At 28.6% G+C, this 14,042-nt stretch overlaps 1 protein-coding gene across 4 annotated transcripts in view; it reads right to left on the minus strand.

Moving 5' to 3' along the window:
- LOC107446375 (carboxypeptidase D) overlaps positions 1–14,042 on the minus strand; it is a 77,164-nt gene that overhangs the window by 13,090 nt on the left and 50,032 nt on the right. For all 4 annotated transcript variants that reach the window (XR_001584376.5, XM_016061002.5, XM_043054974.3 and 1 more), the window contains exons 4-9: positions 11,475–11,647; positions 8,742–8,938; positions 6,375–6,548; positions 4,728–4,880; positions 4,059–4,201; positions 2,249–2,446 (exon numbers count right to left, since the gene is read on the minus strand). Coding sequence is in view for 3 of the 4 variants with exons in the window: in XM_016061002.5 (XP_015916488.1) it covers positions 2,249–2,446; positions 4,059–4,201; positions 4,728–4,880; positions 6,375–6,548; positions 8,742–8,938; positions 11,475–11,647 (1,038 nt within the window). In the remaining variant the exon portion in view is untranslated. The remainder of the gene's footprint in view (positions 1–2,248; positions 2,447–4,058; positions 4,202–4,727; positions 4,881–6,374; positions 6,549–8,741; positions 8,939–11,474; positions 11,648–14,042) is intronic.

Genomic DNA, 14,042 nt, shown 5'->3' on the forward strand with positions numbered 1-14,042 from the left:
ACATTTTTTTTTGTCAGTGTCAGAAACAATGTCTGATAAACTAAAGCAAATAGCTAAAAATTCTTTAGCAACTGAGTTTCAGTTGGAAAAAAAGGAAAATGTGATTCAATATATTTCAATGTGATTCATATTTATTGTTGAGAATTTCTCAGATATTTCATTCAGCTGCATAATCTGGACTCTTAAATCATTCTCATTATCTCAGTTTGAAATTTCATACGGTTCCAACAGAAAAAGCGATGCATTAAATCATTAGTTTTAATTAGTAAATTTAATATTGAAAGTGACTTGACAATTGTTTTTAAACTTGATATGTGATTCTAAATGCATCCCAGCTTGACATGTTTTGAAATCACTATTACTCATAGTAATAGAATATAGAATGTAATAGAATATGTATACATGTATGCATTTATCTAAGGATATTACACAATTTTTTTTACTAAAATTCGTCAAATTTTGATGAAAATAATTGGTTAATTTCCTAACTTGGAATTTTTGGAGCTCACTCCAAGGTGCTCTGACTCTGCGGTTTGAAAACAACCAACAAAGTTTATTTGGTTTTAATCTTAAGAGTAGAGATATTCCATCTTTCTCTTATTGTGTTGAATTAAAATGGTTTGAAAAGTGACCTTTTTTTCTGATTGCATTATTTAAAATATAGGAAAGAATTATTATTAGGTAAAGAACAATTTCATCAGGTGAAAAGAAACTTTGAACTAGATCATTCAAAAAGTCAGCTATCAAATGATTATTACTTTTTTAAAAGTTTGAATTAGTAGCTCACAATAAATCTGTGGTGCAAAACTCAGCCAATAACCTTAGTTAGAAAAAGAATAAAAATCTTTTGGGCAAGAAATTCTGCAAATGGAATTTTTTTGTAAAGCAAAATGATTTCTTTACTGTTTTTTCAAACTTGATTTGTTAAATAAACCTTTCGTTTAAATAACCTAAATTTTGAAAGTCAACTACAAATAATTTTGAATACACTCAAAATTATGAATTAGTTTTATTTACTCATTTAATTATTGTTATGATGACGAATGTTGGGAATTTTGAATATAGAGTTTTTTCATTCCGCTCTGACCAGTAAAAAATATAAAAACAACTCATTTAGATCTTTATTTTATGCATTTTACTCTTTAATAGTCTCCTATCATACAATACTGTATAAGAAAAATAGATATTTAATCAAACATCAGTTACACATTTGATAAACTTAACGTACTCAATAAAAATAAATACTTTGAAGTCAATATATTACATCTATCAAAATAATTTCCTGAAAGTATAGTACATAATTTATTTTATGGCATATTTATAATCACACCAATTTACAAAAATTTACTTTATGTCTTTAATTTCATTTGATTTATTGATTATGTATTTCAATATATTATTTTATTAAATATTTTCACTCTTGTTAAATTATGTTTTAAATAAAAGAAAAAAATGTATTTATATCTTAATTCATAGTTCTACAGTTATGACTAGAAACTTGAAAAATCTCTCAAAAGTAGACACACAATGCCAGAAAACTTTATAAATACGGAAAAAAGGAACGTAAAAACAAGACCTCATACAATTGAGGAATTAATGTTTTCATATTAAAAGCTGAAAAGATTTTTTAATACAGAAACTTATTGAACAAACCATGACATTTTATCAAACAATGTTATAGAATTTCTCCTGGATATTAATATAATTGAAAAATTTAACTAGTATGAAAAAACATTAAAAATTATTTTCGAATATCAAAATTCGAAAGAACTATCCATAAGCACGCTTTTGCACCAGCAAGTAGTTGAAACTAAATCAACCAAACTCTTTGCAAACACACTTTACACTTTAAAATATAACTATTTACAAATATGAACTATATAACTGTAATAACTTGATTAGAAAAATAAGTCAAAAATTAAGTAGTATATCATAAAGTATTAAAAAAAGTAATCATTTTAAACAAGAACTCTGCCTATCTGAATGTTTGTCTGTGTAAAAGTACTGCCCAAATGTTACCTAAAACAGCATAATATGGAACAGCACGAACAAATCTTGATGTTGACCTATCATGCGACGAGTCAATAAAATTAGGATCTAATGTCGTTAAATTACTTATCTCCTGAGTTGTCTCAGCATTTTCTAAATTTTCATTCGAAGAATTAGTTGTTATATTATCACCCATAATAAACTCAAAACCATCACCAAAAGTTTCGAAAGGTTTTGTGGTTTCTAAATTTGAATTTACCGTAAATGTAGGCCAGGTGGCTTTTAAAGATGATCCAGAGTTAAATACAGGAGAAGTACTGGGAAAGAGACCGCTTCTTGTATTTAGCTCAGATCTGGCTTCATTGGTGGCCAATGGATACACTGTTATGTTTTGTATTATAACTCCTTTTGTAACCTCAATTGGGATTTCAGTGGGTTCATATCCTCGAGCTTCCACCTGAAATATTAAAATAATGCATCATTTTTAAAATATAGTACAATTATGTCACATTTCTGTGCACAACAGTTATATCAAACTTTTCCTTACAGCTGATACTGTACAAATATATCATAGAATAACGTGTGCTAGCATGATGGGCCCAAAAGACAAAAAAATCTGATTCCATATCCAAAAGATAACGTATTTTAATTAACCTTATTTAATTATTTATTGTTAAAATTTTTTGTCATATTTTTATAACAGATGAAATAAAAGCATAAATTGAAAACTACGATGAAAGAAGCATTCATTAATTTTTTTTCTCTAAAAAGGCTGTTCAAATAAAATATGTTAAAAAAAAAAAATTTCCAGAGATTTTGAAATTACATTGGATTTTGATTTTAACTTTGTATTTTTTAAAGCACTTTTACTTTCTTTTTAAATATTTGGGAAAACTTTTTGTATACAATATTTGCAAACTTATGGGCAAAAGTTAGAATATTATTGTTATAGAATACGTTAAAATAATATAAATAACATATTATACCATCTGAAAATAAAAGCTAAGTCCTGAACTTTACTATTTAGATAAAAACAAGAAGAATTAAACAGTTGTATGTTATTGTTCATAATTATTCTGTATGATCTAAAACAAAAATTAGTACATTGAATGATAGTTTTATTATAAACCTATCATTTCATATAAGTACTAGTTATTGCTTTATTTACTATTATGGTTCAGTATTCTTACCATAGATCATTTAATACATTTTATTAAATTGAGTAATATAAAAAATTAGTTTCTTAAACTTAATATTTTTACTCATAAGAAAGATACTTTAATAAAATGGTTAGTGTTCAGATAGTAAAAAATAATGCAAAAATTATACCACAAACTATTTGAAATTACAACATGGTACATCACACCCAATATAATTATTTCAAATCTCATTAAGTAAAATAAATGTTAGAAAGCATTTAAAAAAAATAACACTTAATGATATGTTCACTATAATACCAGTTATTTTTTATTAATGCAGTCAATTTACTTATATATTATTTAAACTTTTAACAAATAAAATAACTTCAACGAAATGTAAAAGTACAATTAAAAATTATGCAAAGATGTAAAAGTATATATATATACTTTTATGTAAAAGTGTATATAAAATGTATGTATAAGTATATGCAAGATGTAAAAGTATATATAAGAATTATCTTTTCTGCAATACGAAATGTATTCTTTTGGTTTAATTATTTACTTCATTTACTGCGATGTGATGAAAAAAATAGTGATGGGAAAAAATAGTGATGAAAGTGAGTAAATACTTACTTATCATCACTATTTTTTTAACTTTTTTTTTACATTTTTTAAAAAAATTATTAAAAGCTAGTACATAAAATAAAGAATTATATGATCTGACCTTGAATGCAGAGTTTAATGGCACAAGAACCAACTACACCAGATGTAAACAGCATAATGCAATCAAGACAAGTTTATTAAGCATTATTATAAATTAAAAATAGAAAAAGGAAAGAAAGATCATTTGCCTCTTAGTTTCAAGGAACCTGTGTTAACATAAAACAGATTTATCCCTGATGGAAAATATGATTTGACGAAAAATATTACTTGTAAAATATATGAGCCTGGCAGTAGTATTCTCCAATATTCTCCTCTAGCTGTAGTTCTGGAGCCAAATTCTTTCCCTTTGATTCTAATTGTTGCGTTGGAAACAGGACTTTTGGAAGGATCAATTACTTGTCCCCAAACACCTAAATCAAGAGAAAAAATGATCAATTACTAAGATGACACATCAGAATCAGTGTGACTCTAAGCTAACTCTAACCCATAAAAACTAAACTTTCTTTTTGTGGCTCTCTTCTGAAAAGGTTATACATTCTAGTACGCACGTCATTAGTACCATAGAAGAATAGCCAAATAAATAATTCCTTAAAAAAATCAGTATCGTCTAGGGAAAAAAAATTAATTTTTCTACTTTTTAACATTTTGTTTAGTAATGGAAGAAATAAATTCTTTCAATTGATTTATCTTCAAATTTTTGTTAAACAAAATTTTTGCTATTATCTGTGATAATTCTGTAACATGAAACACATTTAAAAGCAACAACAATTTTTTTTCTCAATTATTTTAAATAAAAGATTTCTTTATACACATTTAAACTATGTTAAACACACTATGTAACATCTAAAAATGTTTTAAGAATGTGTAATACACTTGACTTTTTTTAAATTTTGTAATAAAGTAGTAAAAATCTAAATTGAAGAGTAGTATGTTTACCTTGGTGTGCCTCCTTGAGGTATTGCAGAATGGCAGCTTTGTTATCATTCCAAAACTGAGGTAGAGTGTAAGCTTTCGGATATTTGCAGCAAGATATTTCAAGAGTAATTTCCATACAACCAGCCCAAACATAATTAAAATCTTGCATACCTCCTAAAGTTCATAAAAAAAGACAAATTAGACATTTATTTAGTGTTAAATATAGAAAACCTATAACCATACACATGCATAAGCTGGATCAAATGATCAGTTTGAAATTTGGATACAACTCTGCATGAGAAATTATGACACTTTTCAAAATAGACGCTTACAGATGATCATGGAGATATAAAGGAAATTACATTGCACATAAAGTGCATAAAACTTGCATTGCATGCAAAATTATTTTGCATCACCATAACAGTACAGTGTTTTGATTAGAAATTATAACTAGGAGTAAGCATCGTAAAAAAATTCTAAAGTTTAAATAGAAATTAATAAGTTTCGAATTATAACAAGTTATACAAAAAAAGAAGACAGACCACACATTGAGTAAGCAAGCGGTAAGAAAAAGGCATAAAAGTGACGAATTCATGCACTTTTGCTTTAGGAGGAGTAGAGGAGTTGTGCACATGCTAATGCAAAAATATATGAATCTGCCTCTCGTTTGCCTCTTACTTACCATATGCTCCTTCAGTGTGTGGTTTGCCAAAATACTATCTCTTCTTTCCTTTGTTATACAGGTTAAATCACTTAAGACATTGAAGAATTAAAACATTTGTAATTCTTCTTAAAAACAACAAATGGTTTCACTTAAACTGTCTTTTAGTGCAGTTCATCTCTCTTACTTTTCCTTATTTTTTTCTAGTTTTTTAATAGGAGCTGGAGGCTTCTATCAATAAAGAGTTCAGATATTCAAAAAAAAATTACTTTGTGATACAAAGTTCAATTTGCAATTTTTATTTAAGCACTACTCAATGCACAGCAAAGCCTGTAATAAATTTTATTAATCGAATGCAATTAATCAATTATAAAACATCAGCAAAATTAAATTTTATAAACATGAAGCAGTGCATATCAAACCCTGCAAAGTTCATATAAAAGAATTTTGAGATAATATGTGAAAAATGAAGTAGTATTCATAAGAATTTTATTAAATTTGTTTCTGAAACAAAGACCCATTTTTGTAGATGAAAAAGAACTTACTAAAATGCATACTATACGAAAATATGTCAAGAACAATCAACCTGAATGTTCATCAGAGGAGGTTTTACAACCGGTTAAAAGGAAAGTAATTTTTATCAGCAAGGACAACCAATGACAAACTTTATAGAAAGGAACAGAAAAATGTCATGGTTATAAGCACAAAATATTATTTCTTCTAAAAATGTCAAAATCGACATGGCTGCGAATTGGCATGGGTTTGAAACAATTTGGCATTATTTTCTCCGGCATTTATCCACAGAATAATACAAATACTGAAAACAAAAAAATGCTAAAAACAGAACATGGCTTGTAAGGCATACCATTCAACACCATCTGTTGTTCTGTTCTAGTTTCCTAAAATAACAACAAATTTCAAACTGAGTTTGAAATAATTTGACATTGCTTGTCCTTGCATTTATCCACAGAATAATACAAGCACTACGAGAAGAAGAAATAGTGTACCTTGTAGGGCATACCAGGCAGCGCCGTTTGTTGTTCCATTAGGGAAGGGAGGATTCCCGTCCCTACATGTAACACCTAAATACATGTTCTTGTGATTGAAGGAGTAAGACTCAGCCAAGTGTCTGAACACATTGTCATCAGGAGTGACGGAAGCACTATACATTCTACGGAAATCTGCAAAATTAAGAAAAGATATGTATTGACTATTATGCTTATAATCATTTGCTCTTTTGGCCCCATCAGGGCATATATGTACCGCAGACGAGAACATATATATGACCCGTCTAAAATACCGGGTGAGACACATGTTCCTACCCCCATAACCACCAAATAGTTAATTATATATATTTTTTATAGAACATTGTTATTTTAACCTTGTTTGATCTAATAAAGTCGTAATTTGTCTTTTTATTAGAAAAAGTAGCACTGTTCTTAAAAGGGTTAAGATCACCATAGCTGATGAAACTTTATAAAATCTAATTAAACAATGCCAAGGTAAAATTTATATCATAAAAATCTTTTTATTTGTTGAAAAATTATGAGATGGTCTCATTCATTTCTATTTCAGTTGTGTAATTTAAAAAAAATGCAAGGTCGTGATTATTATTAAGAAGTTGAAACAAACTATAAAGCTCAATTTTAATTAGCTATAATTTCCTTGCAACCTAAAAAATTCAGTATTTCTACTTTTGGATTAAACTATTTATGATATTATTTAGAAAACACTGTGACATAATTGGGGAATTGGCTTTTGACTTAAATTCTTGTAATTTAAAACAAGGGCAATACTTAAAGAACACCGTGAATCATATTTTAATCAAAATTTTAAAGTTGTTCCTCAGAATTTGAGTTCTTAGTTTTGAAATACGTTGTCAATAAGAACAAAAGTTGAATTTGTAAAATGTTTAAGGAAAGAAATAAAAAAAGGAAACTGGAAGCAGCTTTTTTTTAATGAAGAAAATTACGAAACAAATGTCATTCAAGGAAACATTCAGTGAAATTTCGAAATGCTTCAAAAAGTTGGAAAATTTCCGCTCCAAACTTCATACAAAAAAAAAATTTTTTTTTTGTTTTTTAATTAACGCTTATTTTAGTGTATGAAATTGTCTTTAATTTTGTCTCACAATATAATTGGTTGGCGCATAATAAATGTTTGTGAGAAATGGAAAAAGAAAAAAAAAGTGATGGTAAAATGAGGAAAAGTAGTTAGTAATGACTTCATTTAGTTATCATGAAATTCTGGGATTAAAGCCATTTGAGGTGTCCTATTTTTTGTAATATAAAATGTAAATTAAAATGTGCTTTAGCCATGAAACTATTAAGTTTGTAATTTGCATAAATAGTTTCTGCTTTGTTTTCGAAATCGGAATATATTTTTTCAAGAGAGAAGAAACAATTGTTACATGAATGCCGTTCAATTGTTAGGATAATAAATTAAAATATTTTTGAAAAGAAAAACAAAAAAAGCAATTTGAAATTCTTTAAACCCAAATCTTGATATTAGTTATTTAATGCAGCTATAGATAATAGATACAGATTATAAATAAATAAAAGATTACAATTACTCAATGGAAATATTCGTTATGTATTATTATTTTTTTTTTTAATATTTCTTCCAAAATATGCCCTTTTCTCCACTAAGTGTGTATTTTGTTTATGGTTATGCATTTAAATCATGTTTCTGTAAAACTAAATAATTTAAAAGTAATGGTAAATAAAGTAGGTTGTGCTGAAACGCAAAGTTGATGGACAAATATCACTAATTCGTTTTTTAAAAAAAGTGAAAAATCGCCCCACTAATATTGATGTTAGGTTAATCTTGGTAATAGGTACAATTGAAATAAAAAAGCAAGTTATTTAATCAAACATGATATTAATGAAAAATTGGATACCTGCAAGTAACATCATCGTATGTGTATCTCGGCATTTGCCTATTCAGAAGTCAATCAGGAATGTCAAAAGCCTCGTCACACACACGCGTGACGTTGCTTACAGGTATTGAATTAAATCTATTGATTAGGCATAATCAATTCACTTCCGTTTATATTTTTTCTTGAAATTTGATTTAAAACAAATTGTCTCTGCAAAATTTAAATTAAATTTTAACTATTACAAAAATTAAATTTTAATGATTACAAAAATTAAATTTCAATTATTACAAAATTTAAATATTTATTCAGAGGCAGAAATATAAAAAAATATTCACAACTCTTTAAATATTCATTCTTAAAGCACTTTTTCCCTTTATCTATTGCAATTAACATAAGTAGGCTCTTTATCATACAAATCAATAATGTCTCATCTTATGAAAATTCATGCATAGTTTAATAAATTGAATAAGAATCGAAAAAAATAATGCGTCCTTACTACTGGGGGTATTTTTCGGAATATTGTCAAAAGGATAACTTGCAACCAGAGCCCCTCCATGGAAGTTTGCAGAAAGAACGAATTGTGTGCTTGTAATCCATTCTCTCATGGCTGCTGTTTCCGGTTGTGCTACAGGGTTAGTGCTGGAGAAATAATCTGGAAAATTCCTGTTCAAATCCTGGAAATTTGCATTGCCCCTATGAAACATAACAAATTAAATAAGAATCAAAACATATACTTATGAAATCTCAGAAAATCAGCAGAAAAAAATATATATGCATAAAAGGGACACCGGCGTCCCTCTACATGAAAGGGTTAAGAAAGCTAAAATTAATGGTGTTTGCTAAGTTAAGTTTACTTATTTTTACTTCGTTTTCACTAACTTGCTTTTGTATCTGTGAAGGTGAATTCTTGCATTCAAAATTTTGACAACTTTCCTAGAAGCTGATGTGCTCAAAATTTAGCTTGAACTCAGTGTTTGATGAAAATATAGGTTTTCACCTTTTACCATATCCTATAATCGAAATTTATCGCCATATCGAAAAGTACCGACATGAACAAAAACATGAGAGCCACAAAAGTGTTACTGACAGTAAAATTCGAAATATTACGATTATCAAGTGGTTTAAAAAGGAGAAATAGTTTTATTTTGTCAGACTTGAAATAAAAAACATAGGACGTATCACTTTCGTGATAATTAAACCTTGATCAACACCGTCAAATCTCTCCCCAGTCTTTCAAAAGTGATGAGCCCAACGCTTTATTTCTGGTTAAAAGCAGTTTAGTTCTTTTTTTATTACTACTTGAAAAACATAGGTTAAATTTTTTTATATTTTATAACTACATAGCTGCCAACATGAATAGGAAAAAATCCAGTGGATTTTACTAGATAATATAAATTTAATGATATCTGATGCATTATATACTAAATATTTTACATATAGGGAATTTTAGGGATTTTCATTGTCGTCAAAATACAAAACTTTATTACAATATATAAATGGTCTGCAATATTTTCCTTTATGATTGGCATTAAATTAATTTGAAATGTTTTTACATTATGTTAACTCATAATTTTTAGTAGTAGGAAAGTAAATCATTATTGATAGTTAAACGAATTTATATTTTAAAAAGTGAGAACTGAATTTAAATAAACTGAAATTTTTGAAACAAAGAAAAAAGATAGAAATTTTTTTTTAAATAATTACTATAAGTGAGGCTTATTTCATTATCCATTGGTAATACTTATTTAAATATTCAAGCAAGTAAGTAATGACTTATGTAAAAATTCTATTTCAAGAGGAATTTTTTTTTTTTTTTTTTGAAAACTAATAACCAGAAATAAAAACAAATGCCTTTTTAGAGAATTTTCTAACATTTTCAAAGACCAAGAGAATTTTTATTATACCAGTAGGTAGTGGCAAAATCTACCAGTCTACTGGTAAATCCAGTAGAATTGGCAGATATGCTACTAAATGTCTAAGAGTGCATCGACATTTATTGGATAGTGGGCTCGCATTAAAAAAACAAGGGAACAAAGTGACCGTTTTGATATTTTTCATATCTTACTTACCTAATTTTCCGACCGGAATAAAAACAAATGCAGTTAGGAAACTAGACTATTGTTGTGGTTGAAAGTAAAAAATAGAGTCTTTACATAATTTCAAAGGGTGGCAGATCAAATATAAAATTGAATAAAATTTAAAAGAAATAGCTGACCAGAAATTCTAATTTTGCAAGTGATAAGTCTACTAAAAGTTTAATAATGCTCCTAGTTGTTGTCTTGTTGGAAGATTCCAAAGAAAAATTTTTTATTCCTTACAATTATCTTGTTATACATCCAATATAATGTTCGTTCTAACATTTAAAACATTTTTACAAAGTTTACATGACGTTTCGAATGTAATGACTTGAGACCAGAAGCACAGATATTTCTATACTTTAGGGAAAATTTGAAAATGTTTGTCACACAGTTTAGTATACAACGCAGTTAGCAATGTGTTCTAAAATTATTCGATTTAAATAGTTGGTGTTTGGTAGTCCTCGAATGCTACCGCTTCAAACAGTACTCTGCACGAAACAAGATCAAAAAAAAATTTACTATTAGAATTGTTTTTCATTATTTTTGCGTTATTTACGAACAAAACTCAAATATATTTTTATTTTATAACCGTCGATGAACGGCAGACCCAATTTTGGGTTTACAACTACTGATGTTCAACTCCGTAACCTTGCAATTTTGATCCCAATCCAAAAGACAAGGGAACTCCTGAATCGAGTATTGGGAGAAATTTGCCTTCGTGGAGGGTTTTTTGATGGAGCTAACTCGCATTTGCGTTACATGGAGAGGAAGACCACGGGAACCTCCCACGGTTCGCCTAACGGCAAGGACTCTAACCCATGATCTGTCTACCGCTGAGGATATTTCACGTCAGCACTGTGGTCGGTGCAAGCCGGATCTGGAATTCGTATAGACTGGGATTCTAATCTGGTTCGCCTCATTGGAAGGCGAGCGGTCTATCTCCTGAGACTATATTAATCGAATTGAAGTAATTTGAATAATCTATTCATAAAAATATTTCCTGAAATTTTACAATAAAACCACTTTCCCATTTGTGAAAGCATGTAACAATGAATGGGAAATTTAAAATATATTTAGAAACATAAAACAGTTTTTTTTTTTCGCGGAAAAAAATACTTATTTATACAATTATTATTAAAACTGCGTCTTACCTTCCTTGTGTTCCAGAACATTCTCCCTCAACGGAGAGTTCGAATCCATCAGGATTCATGGAAGGCATGATATGGAGTCTGTTGTTGTCGAGCAGCCACGTTACGTAGTCGTCTTTTCCGTAATTCGTCAGTAGATATGACAAGAGATGCAGCATCATTTCCCTGCCGACAGGCTATAGAAAAAGTAATCAGAAATATCAACAATTAATACCTGAATTTAAACATGCATTTGTTAAAGTTCGTGTCCGGATCCGGTTAGAATGCAGAGGAATTACTTTTTCAATTTCTTTTAACTCGGTCAAACAATAACTGCAGCGAAATACTATGAGCTAATCACTCAGCGTTAAAACTTAAATAAAACATTCAATTTGGAAACCGAAAAGATATATTTCACCATGATAATGCTAAACTGCATGTCGTTGCACAGGGACACTGCAAAAACAATTCATTTTCTATATCCTCGTTATTGCCTTAGGGTTGCTTCTCCAGTTCTTTACAAATTTAAATGCCAAAAAGGAGAGAGAGAAAGATAAAATTACACTACGTTCTAAAAAATTATTTAAAAAAAACGAGTTCCTACAAAAATGGAATTCTAAAGCTAGTAAAGCGTTGTGAGATAGTCGCAGAAAATGACAAAAAGTACTAAATATGAAAAAGTTTGCATTTGATAAGGATCAAATTAAACAAACTCTTGCAGTACGGTTGTTTTAAAAATGTTGAAAAATTTACCGCAATAAAAATAAAGTCTTATCATACTCTTGGTGCTGTTCACAGGATTTCTCACTATCCACACTTTTCCCTTCTCCGTACCTTGCTTTTTCCTCAAGCCAAAGTATTCAAATTTTTTACTGAAACTTACTGGCGGGGGAAAAAGCGAGATCTTCCAAAGTCATGGTAACGGAGAGGAGGAAAATGTGGAGAATGGAGAAATATAGTAACCTTATGATACCTATTCTATTTACAAAGTATATAATTGTGTATTAGTATTATAACGAAAAATTGACTAAACACAATTGATTTATAAAACAGTTTTGTTTTATTACTTTATGACAATTTCTTAGAATTTTTGTTTCGTGAGAAACTGTTTCAAACATTTTCATTAACTAGATATTGGCTAAAGTTTTTGAAATGAAACAATAAATTAAATAAGAAATGATAAATTAATTAAAGTTAAATTGCCACAATGGCAAATTAAAACCATGGTTCAAGCGCTTGGCAAACATTCTAGTCATGTTTATTTTCTTTAAAAAAAAAGCTAAGATTAATCAGTATTTATTTAAAATAAGAGCTCATAAAAAACCCCAAAGAAATTGAATACACGCTACTTAAAGTTTAAGACAATCCTTTTTCTTTAGAAAGCGAACCCTCCAATTAAAATTTACTGTGAGATCGTTAAAAGAAATCGATTTTACGAACTAATTAAAGATGGAAACTTGTTCTCTTTTATGTCTTTTGTACATACTAAAAATAACTTTATGCTTTAAAAAAAACTTACCTGTTTAGGCGTGTAGCCAAATAAAAGAATTTTAAATTATGTGACATTAACAAATTACTTTTCCTTTTAATGAATGGCCTCTTGTGAATGAAGTTTCAAAAATATTGTTCGACAATTACTTTTGCGGAACTACTTCCCAAAGGGATTGAGAATGATTAGAGAATGTTTTCAATGGACTCTTATTTCTGACACGCAATTACACGCAAACGATAAATATTCATCGAATAAAAATTACAGAAGAAAAATTACCATTGACGAATTGTACTAAAAGTAAAAAATAATTTATGTCTATACAAAAAGAAATTAATTTTGTAACAAACAATTTTAGCATTTTATATTATTCCTGTTGCTATACAGACAATCCACATATTGTAATGGCTGCAATAACTCCCGTACCTCGAACATTTAAACCGAACTCAGAAGACGTGGTAATTGAATATCGAGTGGATACTAACTGAACTATCGGGGTGCAACCAACTCATTGCAAGGAAAAGGGGGAATATTAAAACCTCTAGAGGTTAGCCGTAAGTATTTTGACTTCGACGTTAATTTATCTACCAGTGTAGTCACTGTAGTATCACACTGTAGTCAAGTCGTACAGGGAGCAGTTTGTAAATCAATTAACAAAATCTGAACTTTGAGCTGGTTTTTATTATTATTAGAAACAAGCTCTCTATTTTCTTTATTTAAAAATAAATTCTAAATGAAAGAAATGTTCAATTTTAAGAATTCTCGAAATGTGAAGATAACTAGTCGATAAAAATAGTTATTAACAAATAAAATAAGAAGTATGTTAATACCCGTGGATCCTAAAAATCTTTCAGTGGAGTTCCGAGATTTAAGGTTTATTTGTTCCAATTTAAATAAAAGCTTATATGTTCACAATTACTTAACTTTATTCATCAAATCTTGTTTCCACAGGGTTGCCATTTTTTTCTGTTATGGAACCTTTACACTGTTTTTCGAAGTTCTGTCACCAAGTAAAATAAAAAAAGCCTTAGTTTAAGTGCCTTACACTTGAAGCAATGAGATTAATTTAAACTATATATAACATCTTAGCTGTGAAGAATTAT

This window comes from Parasteatoda tepidariorum, chromosome 2 (genome assembly GCF_982258835.1).
Source record: "Parasteatoda tepidariorum strain Cologne lab strain chromosome 2, Ptep-v5.0, whole genome shotgun sequence".
Lineage (NCBI taxonomy): Eukaryota > Metazoa > Arthropoda > Arachnida > Araneae > Theridiidae > Parasteatoda > Parasteatoda tepidariorum.